The sequence below is a fragment of the Protopterus annectens genome, chromosome 17.part0 (assembly GCF_019279795.1).
Source record: "Protopterus annectens isolate FY-2018-M chromosome 17.part0, PAN1.0, whole genome shotgun sequence".
In the NCBI taxonomy this organism is placed as follows: domain Eukaryota; kingdom Metazoa; phylum Chordata; order Ceratodontiformes; family Protopteridae; genus Protopterus; species Protopterus annectens.
In genome coordinates this window covers 77,449,889-77,477,733 of record NC_056751.1, presented here as the reverse complement: position 1 = coordinate 77,477,733, position 27,845 = coordinate 77,449,889, and the positions used below count along the sequence as shown (strand labels likewise).

Genomic DNA, 27,845 nt, shown 5'->3' with positions numbered 1-27,845 from the left:
ACATCACAGAACACAGATGGGAGACTGGGTGCATTTTTAAATTCTTAGATGGAGCTTCAAAGCAGCCAGTAATTCAAGCCAAACTATTTTGTGACTACACTATGCCAAACACTAGAAGCTTCATGCACTGCAAGGGTAAGCAGAACATTCCCCTTACTGCAAATCAGTATCTAATGATAAAGCTTCCTTGTGGTTACATACCATGCTTCGCCTTTCACAATCTGGGATAATTGTCAAAAAAGCTTACAGACTTGCTGTGTTGAAAAGCACAATTCACCCAAATATATTGGAAAAGGTTAACTGTCATTTACATCTGCCAGAAGATAGTCTCTAATCAACATGAATAGTACCGAAATTCGAGATCAGAAAAGAAAACTACAGTAATACAAATCCGACATTTCAGACAGAAATGGTATGGACAGCATGCTCTTATTTTCACTGTAAATGTTTTACTTTTTTTGGCAAACCTTGGGCATGACAGGATTTTAGTCTCGGAAGGCACTACACCCAAGAATATCTAATAGGGTTAACAAAAAGGCAAGAAGCCGAAACCTGACCTTCAGTTTCCTTGGTGCATCTCTTGCTCTTTTCTTGCTTGGTGTCAGCATCATGATCATCTTATCTAGACCTTTTTCCAGGCTTCCAAAGACCTTTGCACTCTTCTTCTTCTGAGAGCTTCCAACATGAGCCTGATTTATATCTTGCTCCACTGAACGAGACCTATAAATGCGATGGGATGAAAGTTACTTACAAAGATCCTATTTTTTCTATTAAAATCTAAAATTTAGCAACACAATTTAACAGCTGAAATAAAAAGTATCAGCAGTTATCAAGTTCTAGTAAGTAATTTCTTACAGCAAATCTATAAAAGGATTCCCACTCCTTCCTTAGTAAGTCTATGAAAGAGTACATCCCAATAGTTCAGGTTTCTGTGGAGTTCTTTAAGATCAGGGGAACACAAACCTTATACTGGTGAACATGATGCAATGCACCACACTAAGAATGGACCGAATGGCTGAGAAGTTAACGCATCCCAAACAAAGCATACTTCCTGCAAATAGAGCAAAAACAACTGCATTTTGGCACCTAACAGTTTATCACTGATCATACAGATGTGCATCTCTCTCAAGATGCACCTGCCTAAATGACAGGGAGCAAGTGCAGCCACTAGCTAAAGAACAGACTTGGCAAAGGAAGCAGAACTGGGACCAGTCATGGATAAAATCCTTTTGTAGATTAACGATTACATTGAGAATGTGATATACACAGTACTAGGGACCTTCAGTAGCAGGCAACCAGGTGGGAAGAATCCAAAGCAACTGAAGGACCTCAACGGCAGCCAAGATAGGAAGCTCGAGAGGCCAAATCCTGAAGTACCAAAAAAGGGGACAGTCTTTCATTATTTGCAATCCTGTCAGCTTTTGTTAAGTGTATGTTGATGACTAGGTGGACATAAGCTGCAGTGATGAAGATTAATCAGTGGAACAGCATTACCTTTAGTGGCTTTTGACTATCTTGTAAAATGCAGTGAGCCACCTGACTGCAAGATAATGTGGTTAGCAGGTTACCTAGTAAGAATTTGCTGTGCATCTACTATCCCCCCACTGTTTCTTTCCCTTAAATAAGAGAGAAATAATCATTCCATCTCCATAAACCTATCCAGTAACTTCATATGCAACATGTGCTGAAAATGCAAATTCATGGTGTGAAGGTCCCTTTTTCCCTGGTTTCTGCCTCAACAATGAAAACAGGGAAACAAATAGACATAATCTAGGATAATTCTGATACCATTTGTGGAAGAAACTGCAAACTGGACCTAAGGATACCCGATCCTTAAATAGGCGAGACAAGTTATATGATCACCTACAGCTCTGAGATCCTGCAAGCAAGAAGGGATTGCTAGTAAGGAAAGCATTTAAGAAGATTCTTAAATACCAGTGGGTTTAAACAGGGTATGAACAAACCTACCAGTCATCAAAATTTCAGTTTCTATAGAGCTCTCTTCAAACCTGTGCACTGATGCAAAATCTGTAAGGAATTGCCTCACCAACCTATACTAGTCCAAAGTCATAATGGTCAAAAACAAAGGCACCTTGAGATGGAAAAACTGTGATCCAGATCATAATAGTGCCAGAGGCAGATAAAGATGACCTTCAAGTTAACAAAACGGGTTCATAGAAGATACCTCCACGCCAAGAAGTACCTCTTCCATTTGGCAGAGTTCATCTATTGAGTGGAAGTTTCACAGCTTCAGTCACATCTGTCACTCCAGAAAGGAAGACCCAGTGAGAACAGTCACAATTCAGAGCTTGACTAGAGCCAATTACAACCCCATCCATGCAGAACCTCCTTGGCTAGAACCAGTAGGACTTCCTGTGTCTCCAGGGACCGCCCTTCTAGTCACAGTTGGTCAAGAATTAGGTTTGGCCTTTCTTCTCAATTTGAGACACAGAAGCAGAAGACATGGAATAAAGATGTACAAGAATGTCCCTTGCCACAGAATGAAGGTGTCCTCCACAAATTCATACTAGCCCCTTGCAGAAAGGAACTACTACATGCTCGAGTAGCAAAGAGGTCAAGTTCCAGATTACTCCTTTTAAAATATTTAAACCAGACTGCTCCTAAAGCCACAGCTCCAGAATAAGACCAGATGTGGTGATTCTAGGAGTCCATCAGCTTTGTTCACTTCCCAAATTGCTGAGAAATACCCATAAGTAAGGCTCACTGCTAGGCAAGAATTACATATCTGCCCAAAGGACAGCCTGCCCCCTGCCTGTCCCCCTTGCTGGTTTTAAGTAGCCCTGGAAATGACAATTCCTCTAGAGAGTTCAAAGGCAGGGTGACTACACATTGCTAAAACTGGCTAATTTAAAAATCCATCTCCAGAGAAAACTGCTTCCCCTGAACTTTATGGAGATGCCAAGACGTAATACCTGCCAGAATTTATCATTTTCACCTGCATCAGTTTCAGCCACAAGAAAGACAAACCCACCTAGTGATGTGAACTGCCCTCAACTACAGGAATTAACAAAAGGGATCTGACACCCTAAGATCTGCAGACATGTGGTGGTTCTGTAGCCACTGACACAGAGTCCACTTCAACACCCTCAACCTTAAAGTGTGTAAATGGCATCACGATGAAAAAACTGTGCTGAAAATGTGCATTCATGGTGCATTAGGCCCAAAAGGATTAATAAGGGCCAAGCATGAGCATGATACGATATCTTCACTAACATATCCATGTTCATGATCTCCTAGGCTCTCCCTATGAGAAGGGGTGATCGAAACTGGACAATGTCAGGCAAATAATGCAGTCCACTGACTAACAAAAGGGCAAACAGGGGCACTTACTACAAGGTTACAACCAATCTGTCCTTAAACAGGGCTAGAAGGAACTAGTCACCTGAAGGGAGGGACACAGAGCTCCTTTTCCTGCAAGGTTTTGGCCACTAAAGCTAACACCTTGATAAATCTAGTGCGCGCAAAAATCCAAATGGCAGTACTTTGTTCTAAATGCAGTGTATACTCAGAGTGTACTGAAGACTTTCCAGTGCAAACCTCAGTCACTGATGCAACAGAAGCTATGTCCTACAACATCCAACACCCAGAGACAAAATGGACATGACTTTTGTAATATCATTTGGAAATTGAAATCCAAGATGCACCTAATTTCTGAGGTCTAGGACTGCTGGAAACGGTCTGTCCTGTAGAAACAAAAAAGTACAGGAGTAAAAAAATTCAGGCTTCCGGATATCCATTGTGTAGCATCCCACTAATCATCACAACCTGGACCCATCCCAATGAGAGCACAGTCTACTTGTAAAGTCATTTTAGAAAGAGCCCAAGAACTTAATATGTGGCTGCCCAAAGCCATGTCTAGAACTCAGTAGCCCTCCACAATGACTTGCATAGGAGGCAAAAACTCGAGTCTCCTCATCAACACCACCACAGTCCATCCCTAGGCTTTAATCAAGAATACATCAGTTATGTCAGTGGAATCATGCTGTATTAATGACTGTTACACAGGTAAGAGACCTGGTCAAAAACATTTTCAGCCACAACCTAGGCCAAAAGGAAGCAAATTAGTTGCCATAATACTAGATTCTTAATTATCCTTGTCCATCCAATTCAGTACAAAAGACTAGTGACTGCAGGTGGCACAGAATCAATGACTCATCTCCCAGAGGTGGATCTACTCTCCCAACAATGCCCATTGTTTCCTTCTCCAGATGACATTTCCCATACTCCGCATCATACTATAAAGAAAATACCAGAGGAGCCCCTCAGAAATGGAAACACCAAGCCTGGCAAGAAGTCTTGGGATAACAATAAGGCCAGTCAGGAATGCAGAAACTTGAGAATTTGGTGCATTTTCAATACCAGAGGACAGAATCCCAGCTAAGCATCTTATCTGGCATCGCAACAGAATATCAGAGCATGTTGGTCCCAAAAAGAATGCCTGATTCTAGGGATCACATCCAGCTTACATAGTCTTGGAAAAGTATGCCACAAACCCCATGATAGTGCAGAACATACAGCCACTGATGAATTCCTGGATAGTAATGAAGTGGCCATAGGCTTAGCAGAATGACCTCTAGGCCCTAAGTGGAAGATTTTACTGGAACTACATCAGAAAGCAATACAGTCCGCTAAACACCCAGACATTACAACTTTTGAAACTGTGACCCAGCTTGTTAGACATAAAGAAATGAATAACTAATTTAAAAAAAAAGTCTTTAGTCCTTTCTATACAGAATTCTCAGTTGCCTGTGAATATTTAAATAATGTAGAATGTACTCTCCTCTATTCAAATTTTGTTAGAAAAACATGCACAAATTAATATATTAGATGAAGTGGATCATAGATTAGTAAGGAGGGAGGCTATCTTTACAGAGGTTGACAGGACAGCCTGCAGTTCACAGACTCCTTGCTGACATAATAGCTATGAGGAAGTGTGTTTTTATAGAAATGTATGAAAGTTGAATTGAATGGGGTGGTTCAAAGTAAGCACAGTTAAGTTTCTCTGCAACAAAACTGAGATACTCAGGAGGGATGAGCCCTTGACAGAGGTCAAAGAAAGGTCTGTACCATAAAGGCTTTGCAGACTTTATGATACAAAGGATGTAAAGTTGAGCCCTTGACTAAAGTTGGATACGGCTGCCAGGTAAACTTTTATACTGGAGAAAATGGAGCTGGGATGAAACACGTTAGGGACAATTGATCAGAAGTAACATGAGCAATGAAGTGATCCACGCCTTTTTGTGCGACTCCCAATGGAGAAAATTTTCCATTTACCTTCGTAGCGCTCTCTTGTGGATGATGTCTAAGATGCGGTAGAGATCTGGACCACCTTGACTGTGTATGAAGGGAACCTGGCATCATGGTAACTAGACAAATCATGTCATTAATTTCAGTGAGTGAATGCCCGAGCGAGGCTTGCTAGATCAGTGAGGTGAGATCTGGAAGTGGATCCGGAAGAAGATGCATCTTCTTGATATGCTTCCCTTTGATTTGCACTCATAACAGAGGAGGCAAAAAAGTGGCTACAAGAATTACTGTGTTCTGCATAACTTGGCTTTTTGCATGAAATCTCATTATGATGGCTGGGACTGGAAAGGCATGGAGAAGCTCTGACTGGCCATTGGTGGACTAAAGTATCCATGTGTTTAGTGAGGAGGGGAAAATTTTTTGCTGTACTTTGGAGATGAAAATAGGTTGCAGCAAGACTTCCTACAGTGACAGAATAGCACCTGTGCTACAGAAGCTATAAGGAACCACTAATGAGGCATCAAAATGCATCTGCTAGGCAAACTGGTGATGCCCATTACTGTGAAAGCATCACCCATTCCCAAACTTTCATGGCTTCCCGAGGAAACATGGTTCCTCCATGTTTGCCAATATACTATACTACTGCCATATTGCCCATGTATACAGCTATCACAGTATGGAGACAGCAGCCCTGAAAAGCCTACATATCCAAGACGGCCATCCTCATCTCCAGTACAATACTGTGTAAATTAGCCTCCTCCTGAGTGTTTGTCCCTAAACAATGCTGTGGGTAGACGCAAGTTGTGACTGTGATTGAAGGAAGAGGACTGACAGGACATATTTTGGTCAGACAGAGCATGTAACCACCATGGATGTGCACACTCGAGAAATTAGATGGGATCCTTCCAGTTGAAAATATTGAATTCAAAGGGTCTGCTGTAGTACCAAGATGTAATATCCTGACAGGGGAATGAGACTAAATGTTGCTGCCATTAGGTCCGCTACAGGATGATGCATCCTTCTGGCGAATGGTGATGAAGCAGGTGGTTTGGTGCAGTATGCAAAGCACTCGGTCTTGAGGAAATGAAAAGCTGCTGAAGGGTGCAAGTGTCAGCCCATTTGTATTGGCTTTGGCTGGATCTTAGCAGTCTTCTCAGATATTCCCCAAGGACAGACAAACCTGGAGAATATCAAAAACTCAAAAATCTAAATGATTGTAGATTGGTGTTTTGTAGTTCAAAGATCAAAACTCACATTACTGAAAACAATTTAAGACACTGCACACTAATTTTTGCAAGGGAGCACATCTCCTTGCACCTCCCTGTTATTTATATACCCAATTTCAAGATCACATTACAGTGGGGAAAGGGATATTCTCCAATCTATGCAGAACCACATCTCACACGTGGAAAAAAAAAAAACAATGTGTGTTCAATTCCAGTGATCAATATTGGTATTTCTTTCTATTCAACCAAAGACATTTTTGTACAAATATCAGACACTCTGTGGTTTAGACTAGGAGCCAGTCATCCAACTACAGGAATATTTAAATGCTTCAGTCTTATGTGATGCAAGCACTACCATGTACTTGGTCAACAATGGCGAGTGGGGTTGGGTTGTTGCAGCGAGACAAAATGGACTCTGAACTTGTAACGACTACTTCCAAAGCAAAAGTGGTCTTCTTGGGAACTATCTAGAGTAAACCTCAAACTCCCTCTGTCTAGTGTGACCTGTTGGATGGCTCTCTTTTGAAGGAGAGATGACCTCAAATTGAGACATCTGGCAAAAGATGGGAGGTTGGCTTGGGTGTCTCAAATGATACTGTATAGCCACTGGATATTATGTCACTTACCCATCTGTCCTGTATGATGGCAACCACACAGTCGATTACTGACTGCCTTTAGAGTGGGACAGCTGGGCAACTCCTTAGGGGTTCTGCTAATGCTTCCCAAGGGAAGAGCTGAGGAGATACCTTTACTTCAGTGTGTGGCATCCATTGAAGAAAACTTTATGGCCATGGGTACTTCTTGTGGTATAAAAATACCAATGCAAATACTTTCATGCAAAAATCCTCGCCCTCCTGGACTTTGCTGCATATTTGGCAGCAAGATACCCTCCCCACTGTTCCTTTGGAAATTGCCACTCTCTCTTCCTGATGTTTTCTAATGTCCTCTGATTGATTTTTATAACTATTATCCAATGTTTTATATGTCCTACTAATTATCCCATTTAAAGCAGCTTTTCTAGACAACTAAAAACTCTGTCAAAGCTGGTCTTCCACTTAGCACTCCCCATACCTTATTCTTTGCCTATACTCTTCTGCATCCCAGATAGTGAAGCCAGTCTCTAACCAACGGTGCAAACCTCTGCTTACCCTCACCCCTTTTACCTTTCTCTTCCTAGTCATTTACTCTCAATACCCTCCCATCTTCATTCTTTAGGAATTTTTCTTTCACCTTGCGATTGAAATTTACTGACCCAAAAGGGGCATCAGTGAAGGACACCTTGAAATTCTCCATAAACCCATAATCTGAGCCAAGTGGGGTCTCAGTGCAATACTTGTGCCAGCAGCTCCAACTGCTGATTTGTCACTGATCACAAGTATGCAATCTTTTTGGGGAGTCTAGTTTTTTTTCCCTGCAAGCTCTTGCTGAAAGCAGGTCAAGTGCATCAGGTAGTTAAGATCCTGGAATGCAAATGTGACAGAAAAATGTGCCATTGTCCCTTATGGGTCATGGCTTTGGAATCTGTCTGATGGATGGACTTATTGGACTTTTATCCAAGTTCATAGGGTCATAGGTAATATTAGGCAATTAACAAACCATTACAAGCCTAGCTAATAATCCATACTCAGCATTTCCCACCAGTCTCAAGGAGTAAAGTACAAGAGAGCTTTTGAGAGAATTTGAGGCTGCCAATCCAATTATCTAGGTTTACCTCAAAGTTGGCAAAGGGCTACCCGCCTTGAGATGAACAGGGAGTTTTGTTCCAGAGGTGGGGATAAGTTGGGATATTAATCTGTCAAACTAGTGTGTCTTATAGCTGAAGGTTTAATTCCTTTAACCTGGTATTTGTGGAAATATTTTTGTAAAAGAACAGATCGTTAAACAGGATTGGCTTTCATGGTTCAAAAGACTAGACACAGATTTCAGGTAGGATTCTAAAAGAAACAGAGAATGAGAGCTGCCATTGTTGAAGTAACCGATTAACTGATCTTTTTAATTAGGAACCTCTTGAGGTTTCTCAAGTTGAGTAATATGTTTAGACAAATACATGCCATAAAGGGCACTATATTCAATAATGAGACTGGTGATAGAGTAAAAGGGAATCAAGACTTAGAGAGTGTCTAGAGAGGAGTTGTGGTATCGTATGAGGAAGTCGGGAGTGGCAGAGAAGTATGTAAGAGTGGTACAGGATATGTACAAGGGTAGTGTGACACTGGTGAGGACTGTGGTGGGAGTGACAGATACATTTAAGGTGGAGGTGGGATTACATCAAGGATCAACTCTGAGCCCTTTCTTATTTGCAGTGGTGATGGACAGGTTGATTGATGAGATTAGACAGGAGGCCCCGTGGACTATGATGTTTGCAGATGACATTGTGATATGTAGTGAGAGTAGGGACCAGGTTGAGGAGACCCTGGAGAGGTGGAGATATGCTTTAGAGAGGAGAGGAATGAAGGTCAGCAGGGCTAAAACAGAGTATATGTGTGTAAATGAGAGGGAGGGTAGAGGAATAGTGAGGATGCAGGGAGTAGAGTTGGTAAAGGTGGATGAGTTTAAGTACAACAGTTCAGAGTAATGGTGAGTGTGGAAGAGAGGTGAAGAAGAGAGTACAGGCAGGGTGGAGAAGTGTGCCAGGAGTGATTTGTGACAGACTGTTACCGATAAGAGTGAAAGGGAAGGTCTACAAGAGGGTAGTGAGACCAGCTATGTTATATGGGTTGGAGACGGTAGCACTGACAGGCAGGAGTCAGAGCTGGATGTGGCAGTTAAAGATGTTAAGATTTGCACTGGGTGTGACTAGGATGGACAGGATTAGGAATCAGTATATTAGAGGGTCAGCTCAGGTTGGACAGTTTGGAGACAAAGCAAGAGAGGCGAGATTGCGTTGGTTTGGACATGTGCTCAGGAGGGATGCTGGGTATATTGGGAAAAGAATGCCAAGGATGGAGCTGCCAGGTAAGAGGAAAAGAGGAAGGCCTAAGATGAGGTTTATGGATTTGGTGAAAGGACATGCAAGCGGTTGGTGTAAAAGAGCATGATGCAGAGGACAGGAAGAAATGGAAACAGATGATCCGCTGTGGCGACCCCTAACGGGAACAGCCTAAAGAAGAAGATTATTCAGGAAACTTTAAAAAACACCTCTAAAAGGAAGTGTGGCTTCGTTCTGACATCATACAATTGTCAGAAAACCACATATGGTTCTTTTATACATTATAGCAAGAAGCAAATGCACATAGGTGATGGCTATCAGGAATCTTAAGACAGACATCTGTGCCACTAAGCTAGTGGGCTCAAACAGCAACCAAGTCTGGGTTTTTCAAAGGGGGACAGAGGCAATATGTTACTTGAGCAGCCAGTTAATATTTTGTCACAATTCTGCTCTTCACAAAGATCATGATGTGCAGAAATAGCTGACGTACACCATGACCTTGGAATACCTGAACACCCGAAAATGCAGCCATCCGGGACATGTCAACAACACCCGCAGACTAACTGAAGGGGGCAGTACAGCACATGCTCTGCCCAAACTAGGAACCCTATTTTACTTGTATAGGCCTGTCAAGTAGACAGCCCCCTTCCAAGACTAAATCACCTCAGAGACCCTGCAGGCAAATCCAGCAAAACAGCAGCATCAAGAGCTAGTATATCGATATCCTTATTTAAAACAGTAGGTTTTCCTTTATGGAAAGGATCCTCGGGGCACAAATCAATGCCCTTCTCAGACACCATAGGGTGACAAACATAAGGTTTTGGCTGTTCTTTGCCAACTTTTCTTAAAAGGCGTGGAAATTGATGGAAATCATTGGAAAGTGTACAATCATCTGTCCTGCCTCAAGAAAGACTGCAATCTACCAATACCCTCCCTCTTGCCCTGAAACGTGCTGCAATCTACAGGGTGCCAAATAAGTCAATCTTAAGAATGCAGCAGTTTGAAAGGCACAGCCTCTTAATCTGGAGCTCCAGGAGAGGGTTGGGGGCTCTGCTCACACTATCTGCTTGCCTGTTCAGTTCCATCAGGAATAGGTACTAAGATGAGGATGTCAAAGGTCAAACATGGTGACAGACAACCACTTCACTACAAAGGGGGAACTACTATTGATGCATGCAATGGACTGGTTTGTATAACCAACTGAAAAGTAGTCAAAATTTCTTTCAGCACGGCGGCATTGATGCAACTCGCATCTAACAGTTCATTAGAACACCATACTCTCAGAGATGATGGCACCATAAACAGAATGGCCATATCAAGCTTAGACAGCTCAGAAAGTCAGAAACTAAACTTGTACTGTGCCCTCACCCAAGGTGTCAAGAACATGACCTCATGGGCCCTTCTCCAAGGACAGAACTAACAATGGTGACTAGTAAACTCCATCTCAGTGGAAGGCTTTCAGTGACCCAGTTAGTTGGGACTTTTTTTCAACTGACAGTATAGCTAGGGACTATACCTATGGCAGTGCCAACGTGAACCAGGGGTCCCTGGAAAGGTTAATCAGTAGCCAGTCACCAGGTACAGAAATACAAAGTGACCTGTCTCCTACAAGGCTTGACTCATAATGGCCATTTCTTTAGTAAAGGCTTTGGCACCGAGGAAAGAAACTGCAATGGTCTGTACCAATTTCATGCTTACATAGAGCAAACTAGAGGAGTCTTTTGTGTAGCCCCATAAATGGGCCAGAAGGCATCCATCATATCCAGTGACACCATCCAAGTCTCTAAAGGGAAAGTACAGTTGTGTACACTTACATAAATGTAGATGTTCAAGTGTATTCACTGTTGCAGTCATCACATTCGGGTTATCTGATGCCAGTAGCCCTCAGTCGGCCTGATTATCATAGTCTTGGATCCTGCGTCGGTTGCGGTCTTATCTTCCATGACGTCAGATAGTCAAGGGTATAAAGCATGCAGCCGATGCCATTACATCAGTTTTTCTTGCCCCAGATGTCAGGTGCCCCCATAATGGGAAGCAATTATATACAAGGTTACACCTCCAACAAAAAAGCAAATACACCAAAAAGCTTTAAGCATAGTAAGCAAGAATAGGGGTATAGCCAGTAGAAGTCAGGGGGCTGGAGGGAGGGTAACCAGGACTGCAACAGTGAATACACTCTAACATCTACATTTATGGTAAGTGTACACAACTGTACTATGTTCTTCGTGTTTCACTGTTGCACTCATCACATTTGGGTAGATTCCCAAAGCTAAGGGTGGGAGGAGGTAATTAGATAGCATTATGACCAGCTATAAGGCACTGCAAGACTGCAGTGGCAGACACAGCTCTGGATTTAGAAATAATTGGCAAGTGGTCATGCTTGGTGAAGTTATGTACAGAACTCCAGGTAGCAGCTTCCAGGATGTCCCTGGTAGGGACACCTCTGAGAAAGATTGTAGAGGTAGATGCAGCCCTGGTTGAATGTGATCTTATCCCCTGTGGGGTAGGTTTTCCATGGTGCGTATAGCAGAAATTAATGCAATGGCCTATCCACTTTGAAATGGTTTGCTTTGAAATGGCCTTCCCCTCTGCCCCTGCAGCAAATGCAACCAGCAGGTGTTCAGATTTCCTGAGAGTCTTAGTCCTGTCCAAGTAAAATCTAAGTTGTCTGTGCACGTCCAAGGTGTGCAGTATTTGTTCCCCTTTGTTCTGTGGATTAGAAAAGAAGGTTGGCAAATGAATGGACTGATTAAGGGCCACACTGGATACCACCTTGGGCATGAAGGAGGGATTGGTCCGGAGGGACACCCTATCAGCATGAAAGATGATGAAAGGCTCCGCTGCCATGAGGGCCTGTAATTCAGACACCCTTCTTGCTGAAGTGATTGCTAGAAGGAAGGCTGTTTTCTAAGAAAGGAATTTCAACTCCGCATTTGCAGCTGGCTCAGAGGGAGGTAGAGTGAGCTTTTCCAATACAAAGTTAAGGTTCCAGGCTGGAGTAGGGGCTCTCCTGGGTGGTCTTAAGTTTTTGGCCCCTCTGAAGAATTGCTTCAGCAGTGGATGAGAGAAGAGGGGTGGTTCTGTATTGTAAGGAGCTGAAATGGCTGAGGCATGAATTTTGATGGAGGAAAAGGAAAGGCACTTGTGAAGCATCTCAGTTAAGTATTGAAGAATATGGGGTAAATTGGGCACTGTTGTGCCCATCCCCTGAGTTTGGCTCCAGGAACAGAATCTTTACCATTTTTCAGCATAAAATTTTCTAGTACTAGGCCTCCTTGCCTCCAGAATGACATCCATCACTTGCTTACTAAGGGATGGTAATGGAGAGATCAGGTAATTAGCCAGGCTGCCAGGTTCAGGGTTTGAAGCTGTGGGTGCAGAATCTGGCCCTCCTGCTGGGACAGCAGGGCAGGGGTCTGAGGCAGGTGCCATGATGCCAGCAGTGACACTGTGCAGGAGGAGGTACCAGCGTTGGCATGGCCAGTCTGGTGCAATCAGTATTGTCCTTGGTTTGTCCTGTTTGATCTTTAGCAGTACCTTGGAGAGGAGAGGCAGAGGGGGAAAGGCATAAACTGATGAAGGACAGGGCATCCACTTTCCAAGCTTGTTTGTGGGGAGTCCTTGTGCAGAATTTGTCTAATTGGTAGTTCTGGGGGGAGGCAAACAGGTCTATCTCTGGGCTCCCCCATTTGTTTCTCAACATGTTTAATGTTTTTGGTTCTAGTTTCCACTCGTGTGGGCCCATGAGATTTCTGCTTAGGTCTTCTGCCAGTGCATTTAACTTTTCTGGCAGGAATTGAGCCTGTAGGTGCACTTGGTAGCTCAAGGCTGCGTTCCACAGAGCCATGGCTAGTCTGCAGAGAGGGCATGAGTGGCTTTCCCCCTGCTTGTTTATGTACCACATAACAGTGGTGTTGTCCGCCTTTACCAATAATTGTCCTGGAAAAAAAGTGGTCCTTGAAGGCTGTCAGAGCATTCTGTACAGCTATTTCTTTTTAATTGATATGCAGGTGCATTTGATTTGGGTTCCATTTTCCCTGAATGCACTGCCCTGCCAAGTGAGCCCCTCATGTATAGTCTGATGAGTCTGTTGTTAGGGTTTGGGCGGCAGGGGGTAGAGTGAATGGCAGTCCCTTGTTTTGGCGGCAGGCGTTTGCCCACCAAATAAACTCTGTAGACAAGGTATGATAGGAATCATTGATTCTAGATCCTGAGAATGTTGACAACTTAGGCTTTTTAGATACCATTGTAGTTTCCTCATATGCAGTCTTGCATATGGAATTAGTAGAATGCAAGAGGCCATGAATCCCAGGGCTTGCAGTATTTTCCTTGCAGATAGCTGGGTCTTTGTGGCCAGTAGTTTGAAGTAGACTGTCAAATACATGTTTCTCTGGCGTAAGGTAGGCCATCTGGGAAGTTGTATTTAAGCTTGCTCCCAGGAATACAATTTGTTGGCAGGGTACAATATGTGATTTCTTTTCATTTATGGTGTACCCCAGAGACGTTAGCAATTTCTTTACAAATGCCAGATTTAATAGTATGTCCTGGCTTTCTGCCTGAATTAGACAATCGTCCAGGTATGGGTGTATTTGAATATTTCTTTGCCTGCAAAATGCAATGGCTGGAGCTAGGCACTTGTGAACACCCTGGGCGCAGTAGATAAACCAAAGGGCAGTGTAGAGAATTGATAGTGCATGTAGCCTGCTTTGAAGCGTAGGTATCTTCTGCAAGATTCCCAGATTGGGATGTGCAAGTAGGCTTCCTTTAAATCCAGTGTTGCCAACCAGACTTCCTTGCCTAGCATAGGAAGCAACTGGTGAAGAGTTAGCGTCTTGAATTTTAGGATCACCAAAAAGGTGTTTAGGATAGAAATGTCCAGGATAGGACAACATGAAAAGTCTTGAGTAGAAACCTTGTCTCTCTTCCTCTTCTAAGTACAGTTTGAATAGCCCTTATGCTTGAGAGAGTACTTGCTTTGGAGCCTCTGCCCACTGATTTGGGAGTAGATCTGGCCAACCGTTTGGGGTTGGTAACGTGTGGAAGTGAAATCTGTATCCTTGGGAAACTATATTTAAAACCCATTTGTCCTGGGTAATTAGTTCCCAGTTTTTTGGATCACCAAAAATGTGTTTAGGATAGACAGGTTTAGGATAGGATGCCAGGAATGGTCTTTGCTGGGTACCAGAAAGTCTTGAGTAGAAACCTTGCTCCCATTCTTCTTCTGGGACAGGCTGAATAGTCATGATGCTTAAAAGAGAGAGAGAACTTGCTTTTGGGTAATAAGTTCCCAATTTTTTGCATGTAGGGCAATCTTTCCCCCTAAAGGAACAGTCAGTTGAGCAGGGCTTGGAAGGTTTAAAAGTCATTGAGACAGTTTACCATGGGGGGGGGGGGGGGGTCTTACTACTACCTGCTTTGGAAGTGGGAGCCCCCCACTGCTTAGCCCTGTGAGTACCTTGGGACTGAAGCCTGGGTGCTCTACTGGTTCTGGGTTTGGACTGAGAAGGCCTGGAAGAGGCCAGAAAGGGCCAATTCTTAAGAGGGCCAATGAATACTAAATCTGGGAGGCTGTTCTTGCAGGAAATCTTTAACAGTTTGCCATAGATTTAGCTTTTTCCTCCATCTTTTTAAGTACTACTTCTACTTTGCTGCCAAACAGGCATTCTTGGTTTAAGGGAGCATCCAGTAATTTAGCTTTAACATGATCTGGCAAAGATTGCTCCTTAAGCCAAGCGTGTCTTCTAAGTACAGACCCAGTGACAGCAGCCCTGCAAGATGCCTCTAATGAATCAAAAACCACAATTCAAAGTAGGTTTTCCAACTTGTTCAGCAGACGGCATTAAATCCTGTAAATCTATTTTCAGCAATCAGGAATCAACATTTTCTGTTTAAGCAATCCAATAATATGCTGCTGATACTTTTAACATATGAAACTGGCAGTTTAAGGCCCTAATGGCCAAGGTTGCAGAAGTGTATACCTTCTTACTCCATCGATCCAGAGCCCTGGAATCTCTACCAGAGGGGGAAGGATTTTTGGCAGTAGTAGCCTTAATGCCCTTAAGCCCCTGTGAAATGGTCTCCGGATCCGCAGTAGGATTTTTAAAGAGGAACTTGTGAGAGTCAGGTAACTTGAAATACCCATCAGATTTTCTGGGAGCAGGAGGTAGAGAGTCAGGGGCCAGGCTAGATTCCGAGAAGGCATCATCTACAATGTCCAGTACAGGAGGGATAGCGGTCTGTGTTGAGGCAGGAGTAAGAATTCCCTAAGCCTCTTTTTGGAGTCAGAGTAATCCTGGCTTTCCCAGCGAAAATGCTCCCCAAGAGTATGCAAGGTTTCACCAAAAGAGAAATCCACTGGAGGGGAAGTAGAGGGAATGGAGTCCTCTGCATCAGAATCCTCATAGGTAGATAAGGACAAATCCTGGTCATCAGAATCCTGATCAGAAGGAAAAATCAGTCCTAGGTCTCAGAGGGGGAAGGATGTCTTCCCCTGATTAGAGTAATAAGGTCTTCAGCCATTCTTATTTGTTTTTTAGGCATAGGGGCCTGACCATGCAGTCTGGACGTCTGTTTTCTAGGCATGGATCGAGTTTTAGGCTTTGAAGAAGATGGCGTCTGTTTAATATGCATGTCAGTTGGTCTGAATACACCCTCAGAAGCCGGTGCCTGCACAGCGTCTCTGGACCCATCCAATGTAGAGACATCCGCAGGTTCCACAGTCAAAGCAGCATCTCACTGCATACTGAATGGGTCTCAGTAGAGGCCTGCGAATCTAAAGTAGCAGGTATCAGGGGCTGCGAAAGCGCCTCAATGAGTACCGGCGAACCGGCGACTAGCTTAGGAGAAGTGTTGTCTGCAGCTTTTGACCTAAGCAGTCTGTTTCTGTCTATCTTTGCGTTTTTTTTGGAATGGCGGTAGTCGGGTGGCTTACTGAAGCCATTTCTGGATAACTGAAGCGAGTACCAAAATATTTAGATGTGTAAATGAACAGACAAATAATAGCATGAGGTTTGAATAAGGCACAAAACATACAGTGAGGTACGTTGTGGTCTGGGCCTAAGCAAGGAATGCAGTACGAATGAAAATCTTTATGAGGTATTTGCTTTCCACAAGTAATACAATTGTTAACTTTTACTGACATCAGTTTAGAGCAAGAAAAAGGATCCCCAATGGGGTACTTAGCTTAGTTGAAGACTTCGGATCTGAAACTTGAAAATGAAAATTTCAGAAGTCGGCCGACCAGCACTTGCGAACTGCTTCTGCTTCGGGCACTGCAAGAAACATGGATGTAATGGCGTCAGCTGCATGCTTTATATATCCCTGACTATCTGACATCATGGAAGATGAGACAGCAACCGACGCAGGACCCAAGACTTTGATAATCAGGCTAACTGCGGGCTACTGCAAGCAGATAACCCGAATGTGATAACTGCAACAGTGAAACACGAACATCATGGGCATAATCACCTCTAGCGTGATCGTATAGGACTAATATACACAATGTTGTGGCTGTAGATGCCAGGGTCCTAAAATGGGATGGAATTCATCTTTCCCCTTCCAGGCCAGAAGAGGAGACAATAAACCCCGCCGGCCCTCTTCAGGCATCATAAAAGCCTGTATAACCCCTTTAAGAACAGAGGCATGCTGTCTCAGTTTGCACATAGTCCTTTTTGGGGTAGGGTCCAAGAGCTAGAAAATGTGTCTTAAGAACATATCTAGATGTCACTGGTCCCTCACAATGGATCATTAAGTTGGGGCAAATCTAGAGAATGTTCAGCGTGGACAACTGCAAATCACAGACAGAAATGCTGCAGAGCTACTGGGAAAAAACAACCCAAGTAACTCTGACATAGCAACAGAAGGAACAAAACTCCTTTGGCACTTGAGGGCCTCTCTTGGTCACAGATGTCTCTTCCTTTTTGGGTAGACCTGGTCTCGCATAGGAAAGTATGAAAGTATAGAAAGCAGAGGAGCAGAAACAAGACAGGCCCTCACAGAGGATAAATACTGCCAGACACCTCATGAAGTACTCGACAAGGTCCTGACAGGCTGGCCAAAGAATGCATCTTTAGAAAATGAGCATTCTGGATCTCCCTCTGCCAGAATTCCTTCTTAAAGGACAATCTTTACACTCCTGTCTGCAGAGACTCTCACTGCAATCAAAAATTACAATATAGAGCACAAAGTAAAGCCACTCTAGAGGCTATGGACGAAGTATAGTTGTGTAAGAGCTTGCCATAACAGTAAATGCCCTATTGATCATTGTTGCAGTACTCCTTGCAAGGATATTCTGCCACAGGTAGCCGTACATCCAGCTATTACACCAAAACCAGGGCCCTTCCACATGTACATCTGACGTATAAACCTAAGCCCGAAAGTGGGAGGTACATAAGGGGCATAAATATGGTTAAATCCTCAGAATTTACTTGCCCCAGTGATATAAAAGGAACAGAAGTAGAGGCAACTATAATCACATGTACATGCCCATCAAGAAAAGGAGAAAAAAATGAAAGTCTTGGCCAGAACAAAAAAAGAGGGAAGGATAGAATGACAGAATACTACAACAGTGATCAGTAGAACATCTACTGTCATGTTAAGTTCTTGCACAGTTTTACTATGTCCTTACAAGGTTGCTGTTGCAATATTTCTTACATTTGGGACAGTACAAAAGCTACTGAAGAGATGGTGCAGTCCAAAATGCCTTGGAGAACAGACTTGGCAAAACCTGCTTTGGGCCTAGAAAACACATCCAATATATGTTTAGTAAAGTGTGAACAGAAGACCAAGTAGTCACTTCTAGAATCGATTTGGTGCTCGATTTGGTATTAAGCACTTGATAAAAACCTCAGAGGAGGCTACTACCCTAAGTAGAAAGGATAGTAACAAAATAAAGCCAATTCCCATAAGAAAAACAAATTACCTTAGATATACAAGAAAATAGTTTGCCTTGAGACAGGCAAACCAATATCATGAAAAAAAAAGTTGCTCAGATTTCCTAATGTTCTCAGTCTTACCAAGGTAAAATCAGCGTTACCTAAGCAAACACAAAGAATTCTTTCACTGCTATTTTAAGGTGATGGGGAAAAAAGATTGAAGATGGATAGCCTGGTTCAAAAATAAGTCAATATTCACTTTAGGAATAAAAGGAGGATTAGTCCTAAGAGAAACCCCATCCTCATGAAAAACCAAGAAGAGAATAACTGCCATAAGGGTATGCAGTTCAGAGACTTGGTAGACGTTAGTGCCACCAAAAGTCTTCCAAATACAACATTTTAAGGAAAAATTGGCTGTGGATTCAAAAATTGGTTGAGTTAACTTTTCAGAACATTTAGGTCTCAATGAGGAAGAATAGGCTTTTCTTGGAGGCCTAATGTGAATAGCACCTTTAAAAATCACGACCTCAAATCTGGAAGAAAAATGTGGATCTAAAGGCAGACAAGTGTAAATGGCTGAAAAACTGACCTTTACAGAACAGTAAATCAAACAAGAACAGAGCAACTCCCACATATAGGAAAGAAAAAGAGGAATACCCACAGAGGGGCCCTGGTTCAGTTTCTTGCACCATAAAGAAAATAGTTTTATTTATTTAAATTTGTTTACTGGGATAGACTGACTGGGCTAGCAGCCCATTTTCAGTGAGGCCCAGGAGGAAAATCCCCAAGTAAAAAAACTAAGAATACAAAATATAAAAACAGAAGATTGAAATATATAAAATGTAAGGAATTAACAGAATTAACAAAACATAACCGTTACAATGTATACAGAATTTAATACCAACAATTTTTTGTCAGATACATGCCTATACATACCCCAGCAGAGCAGAAATGTAGAAAGGAAAAGTGTGGTGAGTAAGAAGAGATTAAAAAGGAACAGTTAGTAATATGAAGGGTTGAGAAAACATTAAGAGGAGATCTGATAGGAGGATTCAGTAAAGGCAAAATGAAGAGTGAGAAGAGAAAGTTATCCAGGGGAAATACAGGAGCAGAGCCAGTTAATATTTAGATGTTCTTTAAGAAGGAGTTTGAATTTGGAGGTACTAGGGGTATTTTATAACAGGTTTGCTAGCCTCCTGCAATAACTGTAGAAAGTCTCACAAAAATAGCGCCAAAAAGAATGAAAAACACCTTCACCTAAAGAGTTAACTGCAGGGTGAGAAGATGAGTGTGAATGAGCATGCAAGTCAACCCTGTAAGGTAATGTGCGAGGACTGCCCTAGGTTAGGTGAAACAGGGGAAACCAGTGCAGTATTGGCCATAAGGGAGTCACCAGCAAATATTGGGCCTGTTCAAAAAAATCTTTAAGACCTTTGGCAGAACAGGAAGAGGGAAATGCATAAATAAGCATCCCCCATCTAAGAGAAATACACGACTACCTTTGCTATGCCAGTGGGATTGCTACCCTGGAACAAAACTTGCAGAGTTATCTGTTCTGAGGGAAGACAAACAGATCTATTTCTGGAATACCCCACTGATGAACACTGTCCAGAAGACCTCACTAACATGCACTCATGTGGATTTGCTTAAAAGGTGTCTGCCACAATGTTTTTGTCCAAGAAAATACAGGCTGCCCTAAAAATCAAACTGTGCCTAATGTTAAAGTCACAAGCTTTCATGGTGCATTTGCAAACAGGATAAGACTGTCCCAGTTTATGTACGTTATCTTTGAACATTCTTACAGTACCTGGAGATCAAAGATAATGTAGGGAAGGAACAAGCCAGAATCAATGCTCTCATCTCCTTAACATATTATAGTTGTTGTGTCTTTCAGCTTTTCCCTGTTAGGGGTCGCCACAGCGGAACTCCGATCCGCTAATGATTGGCAGTAGACTTTCACGTGCTGGCTTGCTGGGCCTAACGCACAACCTTCAACGAAGGAATGCCCATTCACGCATGTCGACACACAGAAGACGCTCTGAGAATCGAACGGGCAACGTGTAACTGAGGCGACAACGCTACCGCAGCACCACCACCGCGGGACTCCTTAACATATTATAGTAATCTTTTAATATTGATGTTTGGTGACCTCTTGAGGAGGCCTACGCTCCTGAATCATTATCATGGGAACAAGCCCCCAAAGCCAGGTCTGTAGCATCTGTATACTACACCTGAGTGGGGAGAGGAATTAGAAAAGGCAGTCCCAGATTGAGGGAAATCTGGGAGATCCACCACTGAATATCCCTCCTTAAAACAAGGAAGGGGAATCTGGAAGTCTAATGGATGGCAAGACTGAAGCCAAACTTCCTTGTGGTACCAGTGTAACTTCCCCATATGAAGCCTTGGATATGGAATCATAGAAGTAGATGCCATGAGCTCTTAAAATCTCTCTTGCAGAGGTCATATGCAACTGGAAAAGGCTCTGAAATAAATCGGACACAGAACCTTGGCTGTAAGGAGGAGAGCTGTCAAGAGTGTGCAGATTCCGCAACCCAAGAAAATAAGATCTTCAGAGAATGCCAGAACAGACTTTAGGTTTAGAGTGAATCAAAGATTGTGAAAATGATGCATAGAGAACTCCCAAGTCCTTTAGAAGAGGTGGAGAAAGAGCTTGAATAAAAAGGTCACCCATATGACAGTACCTGAATGTCATGAAGCTGCAAAAAGCTACAACAAAAGATAGGTATTTAGTAAGTACCCACGGGCAGTAGAAAAAACAAAGGGCAAAACAGAACTAATGAGTGGAAGATGCACAGAATCTTAAAATCGTCCTGAAGAGAGGAAGAAAAGGAATGTGAAGATATGCATCTTTCAAATCCAGGGAGACCAAAGGCTTGAGGGGAAAAACATTGGAAAAAGTCTGAAGTGTTAACATCTTAAAACTGAACTAGGAGAAAGGGGTTTAGAAAGGAAGGATCCAAGATTGATTTTCAGGAACCCTCCTTCCTAGTACCAGGAACATCTGAAAATAGAAACTTCTGCCCTTTTGAGAGGGAGGTACTTGGTGAATAATGAGCTGATCCAGAAGACCCTGAAGGACTGAAGAAAACAGATTATTAATTTAGAGGATGTTGAATAATGCCTGCAAAAGGGGAGAGAGACTTGCATGACATTCTGTAACCCTGATAATAGAAGCAACTGGCCTGCACTAATCTGTTGCTAAACTGGAAAGGGCAAACTGTCATTGAGAGAGGAATCTGGCCGAGGGGGAGTGAAGGAAGATCACAGGAAAATGGGTTTGCTAGGAAAGGAGTGATTTTGACTTAGATTCTATCCTGCTTTCTTAGGAAACCTACCCTTAGAGGGATGTTTACTCTTCTGGGGCCATCTTTGCTGCCATCTAAGAAAGGACCCGCTTTAGAAGGACAATTCCTCTGATACTTGAGATAGGGGAAAAATTGTGTCAGGTTTTGCATCACCTTACCCTTATTCTGTAAAACCTGAAACAGGTCTGCAGCCACAAAACCAAACAAATTCCAAGTGTTCAAAGGGGAATCTAAAAGCTTGGCTTTAAAACGCTCAAGAAGGGACTGGAGTCTAAGACAAAAATACCTTCAAATTACTGAACCAGATGCAGCCACCCTGAGGAAGCAACAGCAGCATCATAGCTGCACTTGGACTGCTTCGCTACCAGAGAAGCAGAACTAAGCAAAGATAAGGCCATGACTTACTGTCAGAATCAGGCAAATCACTTAAATACCCTAGCTCAGAAATAAGAGATGATGCATATTTCAACAATTGTATATGATAGTTAATGGCTCTCAAAGCCAAAGTAGTAGAAATATAAACTTGTCAAATTTGTCCATAGCTCTATTTTTATCAGCAGGCAAGAATTTAGGGGAAGTGAGCAATTTGTTGGGTTTAGCTGCAGAAACTGAAGTTAAAGGAGGATCAGAAGGATTTCTATAAATGAATTTCTGATAATCATGAATCTTATAAATCCTGTCATGTTCAACGGGGCAAGAGGCAGAAAGTCAGGATGCAGAGAAGTTGGCAGGTATCCAAGTATTGCTTTCAACACCAACGTAACAGCAGAAGGCTTGAAAAAGTCTCCATCTGAAGCAAATAATAACTTTGCTGATCAGACATTTCAAACCTCTCCCATAGCAAATGTTGCATCATTCTGACTACAGTATCTCCAACTGAAAGCTCCTGTATGTGGGAATTAGGGGAAGAAAATCCTCATCTGAAGCCTCAGCTAAGGGGGGAATGAATCAGAGGACTAGGAAAGACATTCCATCAGAATCCAGGTACTCACCTTCCAAAAAATGATCCCTGCATCTCTTTAAAGGACTAGAGAAAAAGGGTTTCAACTGCAGAGAGTATGCAAAAACTCTTATAGGGCTTCAGATACACAAGAAGAGTCCCTGCATGAAGTTCTACCATTCCTTTTGAGGGTCTCTTACCACAGGAAAAGCATACTTGATCTTTTGCTTACTTTTAGTAGGGACATCTCACTGGACAAATCTCAGAGGATCAGAGCCCTGATGTCTCAATTAGGTAACAAGGCTACTTCCACCCATACAGGGATCTGAAGAATACTCCCGGGCCCTTCTGAAATAACCAAACTATGTTCCACCTTCTCGTTAGTAACAAATGTCTGATCAGACCAGACAAACATGCAGGTGGCCTGCCCCAAATTGGCCTCCCACAGGGTCACAACAGAATAGTCAGAGGTCTCATCACTGTCCACAGCAGAGATGTCTGGTAGGGGCTGGACAGCAGAAGTCAAAGTTAAATTTCTTAAACCTCATTTGCAGAGGCTGGACATTAGGACAGGAAGACTTCAGTAACATCATGCTTTGGGCAAGAAGCTTAAGGTTCTGGTTTTCCAAGTAAACCAATAAAAGGTCAGGTGGCTGAATAGGGTCATACGAACAAGGACTGGGAAACTGAACACTCCATATAGTTACACTCCACTCAGAATCAAAACAAACCGTTAACTTGATACTCCTTATGCGGAATATACCTCCCATAATTCCCCTTTTCTGGATGGCACATACTTAAACGTACAGTAAACCAAACAAAAGGAAAATATCCCCAGCAGAATACTTGTGCCCAAAATGCTAGAAAAGTGGCTCAGACATATGACCATATCAAATACTGGGTACTGCATTTTGACTGGCAGCAAAGATGTTCTGTTAGCATACCAGTGTCCCTTATGCACTTCCCACCTTTGGGCTTAGGTCATACACTGGCCGTATGACATTTGGATGGCCCCAAGCTTTGGTATGCTGGCTGGACATATGTTTACCCTTGGCAGGATATTCCTACTGTAAGGAATACTGCAACCATGATCTTGTAAGAACATCTAAAGATTCTTTAATTCAGACACCAAAAAGGCCTCAGGCTTATCCAACACATTCCTTATTAACCGTGTTACCCTGCACTTTGTGACTGAGGTAAAGAAGTTAAAAACCTTAAGTTTCTTAATTTGGCAGAGTGCACCACTTTTACCATACCTATTCAAAGCTCAAAAACGACACCATTCAAACAGTGAGGAAAACCCTCCCGGTGATGCCACAGAAGTGTGAAGTTATGTGCTTTAAACATTAACTATTCAGTACTGAATGAAGTATCAGGCTAAGTGCTGAAGGAGTACCAGTGAATATGTTCATCAGACTGCAAATCCATAACAAAATGCATTAAACCAAACCTGGGGGGGGGGGGGGGGGGGTTGGATTCTCATCTTTGAAATTGGCTAGGATTAAAATGGCCCAAAAGGGCAGCTGGCTTATCTACAAACTTTTCCATAAGGACGTAGTTTAGGAGTAAGGGATTAGCGTGGCGAAGGTGTTTCCCTCACAGACACAAGGTATACGGTTTGATTCTCAGCTTTCAGGGAAAACAGCCAAGCTTAAGATGGCCTGCAAGGCAGCTAGCCTAATACCTACCTATAAACCCGTAAATCTTGGTTGTTTCAATGTGTGCTTTGGTGAATACTCTGCTTTAGTACACTCTGTAGCATGCACTGTTTCTATGAAGAGGTCCAAGTAATTTTCTGTAATTTGAGCGACACTCCGCAATGGCAATGTGTCATCACTGGCACCTATTTTAGACCAAGGGGATCACGAAGCAGTTAAACTGCGATAGTGATTTCACGGTTTTGGTGGTGGTATATATAATCAAAGGTATCGAACTTCTTGGGGCTAAAAATGCAAAATAAGGGTGACTACAGTTTGCTTAACTCATTCACTCGAGCAGCTCAGAAAATGCTGCCTGCTTACTTCCACCATAGAAACAAAAGTGCAGCCTGAGCTCATCTTCAGATAATCCATTTGTAATACCATACAGAAAACAAATGTTCATAACTCAAGCATAACAGCTGATTAAAAATGTAAATGAGACAGTTGTTCAGCAGATGCCGACCTTTCCAACAGTGTAAATGCCGATAGTGCGTATCTAAGTTATTATTAAATATTTGCCAAGGAATGCAGATATTGTGCATATTTTTACCTTTTTGGCACAAGAAACCACAATAGCTTGGTGAATCTACCATGTAAACCTATACAATTTGTAATTAGTTTGTATGAATGTTAGCTTGAAAATGATACCTTAACCCATTACTGTGTGATGCTCTATTACGGAGATATTCACAGAAATATGATTAATATATTTCTCATAATTGATAAACATATCAACAAGGCTTTGTTCAGATTTCTTACAGTAAGAGGTTGAGTGCTATGGCTATTAGAGTTTTCTTACAGTAAGAGGTTGAGTGCTATGGCTATTAGAGAGTTAACAGAAATGTATTAGACTTGAAATGTGATAACGGCATTTCACAACAGCTAGGTTAGTAAAATTAAGCACAGGCCAATGTCACCAACTGCACAGTTCCCTAGGATGACCAGACAGTAGTAAATACAACTGAAAGTCTAAACTCATCGAATTCAAATGCATATACTAAGTCCGGCATATCCACTTTTTTCTTTTGGTATATGCTTGATTTCACAACAGTCACAATGTACTCTAGATCCTGTTTACAGGCACAACATACTGAAAAATGATGGTGCAATCCTGCAACCTAGCTGACATGGAAAAAGATTTGTGCTAGCACTTTGAAGACAAATTATGAAACTTTAGCTGATGTGCCTTAGCAGCATCTCTCAATGCTAACTTCTGCCAAACCCTAATTAACAAGCCTGATGAAGCATTCACTTCCATGACACTGCTAATGAACAGTTTATATGCATTTGCATTTTTCCAAGAATCTTACAACTGTTTATCAAACAAGAACATGTTTCTGTAAACTCATTTCATAAAATATCAGGATTTGCACAAAGATCCTCAGATCATTCCAATGGTAGTAGGAGCAATGGGGTCTTAATCTACAATCGTATTTACATACGTCACAGATAACATGCAACTCTGTACAAATTGCAGGAGTCATTACTGGACACACTGCGGTGCTATGAAGAGCACTTCTGGCTAACAGGAAAGATTGAAACAATACTAATTTCATGCACAGGTGTCTGTAATTTGCTTTTCACCGCGCAGTGGCTGAAAAACATGCATACTTTGGGTTAGCAAATATCTTGGCACACGGCCTAAACAACAGATGTTAATGGATACATAGAAAATCCAGGATCGCAGATATCTTAAATACGTAATGGCAGAAAAAAAACTTTATACACGGTTTGATCTTTGCATCGTGTATATTTATGCTACTCACTCTTACACACCCAAACTCTTTTTTTTGACATTTTAAGTACATTTTGCCTACTGTCGCAAAATAAATCTGTCATTTTCTTCTAACTACAGCAATAATTTGACTAGCCTGCACAAAATGGACCAACATCATACAACATTGCTGTGAGAGAAGCAAAGCTGGCACCATCTTACCTTATTCTGGATTGGTGTGAAACTGTCTGTAGAAGGGACTCGCACAGAGAGATCTTCAGTGCAGGTCTTTCTGCTGTAGAATAACTCCCGTTTCATGTTCAGCAAAAACAGAGGGATTCAGCAGTAAATTCCATACAAGCAAGGAAAGGGAATTTCTACTGTTGGGCCCCCTATTTATTTGCACAGACCAAAGGATTTTTAGGTTAGGGGTGGCAGTGTTAAGCAAGTGGTGGCGTGGACTGGACACCACTGTTGCTGGATTAAATGCTAGAAATCCGGCTTGGTAAGGAAAGGAAAGTACAGAGTGAATTGCAAGCGGATTTTCTCCAAAAACTGAAATATTAACACCATGTAAACTCCATGCTGAAAATTAAGCTGACAAGGTAACTGACAAAGTTCAGTTACTTTTTCAACTTAATTTTCAACTGTGGAGTTGCTGTCTGACTGCAAAGTTAAATGCCCTGGGAGAAGGCAATCGGGTTTAACATGCAGTTATGGTCTCACAGCTCGCTCAGATATAACCACAGAAGCACCATGAGAAGGTAGCCGGGGTTAATGAGTTAAATGGTGCATCCAATGACAGGCTCCAGAGAAGGGTTGATTCTAGACTCCAATTTCTTCCGCAGAATTCTACTGGGTACTCGTGGGCTTGGAAATAAAATACCAGGACCCAGAGCAAACTGTCTCTGCAGCCTGAAGGCATCTTCAAAGGCAATACCGTCCAGAGAAGTGGTCTGTGGAGGTGTAGCACCAAAGATTCAATACATTTTGACAGAATCCTGCAGGAAGAAAAAGCATGCCTCCTACTGTCTTGTAGGTATGAGCTCTTTATTATATAAAGCACATGACAGACCAGCACCACTGCGCTGGAAACTGGTTCTAAACTACACCATTGCCGAAGGAGCTGGGGAACAAGGGAAACGTTTGAATATATTTGAGAGTTGGCAGGTATGTCGCTAATCCGACATGAACATCTCAGGTTTTTAATCAAGCAAGTGCTTGAATCCAGAGCTAAAGCAGTAGCCCCAGTTTTTGGAAAAAGACAGGTGGGCCCTTCTTGACCAGGCCTTGGTAGCATATGTAAAGCCCAGATACAGAAGAAAAGTTTTCAGTCTCTTGAAATCCCAAGGATCCATATTATAATCCAATGGACAGATTCTAAGATCAGGATGGTCATACCAAGGGCACAAGCCAAGCATCTGACCACAAGATGGCACAAGAACAATGGCAAGCAACTCAAAGTTGTTCAGCTAATGCCAAGGACCAGTTTGGGATGCCTATTTGAATTCTGAAGTCAATAACTGCAATCTTCAGAAAAACAGTTTTAAATGCAAATGTGGGAGAATACATGCCACGTCCAAGGCTGCAGTACCTTAAACGTATTCCCTCTACTTTGAGTGACAGCGATTTAAATAGCAATGATGGGAAATCAAGGGACGAAGCCCCTATGAAAAAATGCTGTAACAGTTCATAACAAGAAGATTTGAAATTCTCTGTTTCTACTTGAACTGAAATTTTATTTTCAGGCATTCTTTTGGTAATCACAACTAATGTAGGGGGCCCTAGTCTAGGCATGAATATCACTGCTCTGTACAAACTCATCACACCTAAGGGGCTCAGTAAGCAGCTGGAACTCTGATGTGTCTC

The 27,845-nt window shown here is 42.4% G+C and overlaps 1 protein-coding gene across 1 annotated transcript in view; it reads right to left on the bottom strand.

Moving 5' to 3' along the window:
- Positions 1-27,845, bottom strand: part of MELK (maternal embryonic leucine zipper kinase) — a gene marked incomplete in the record, with an annotated part of 949,965 nt that overhangs the window by 127,532 nt on the left and 794,588 nt on the right. The window contains 1 exon segment of the mRNA XM_044058955.1: positions 558-720. Within this exon segment, the coding sequence (XP_043914890.1) occupies positions 558-720 (163 nt within the window).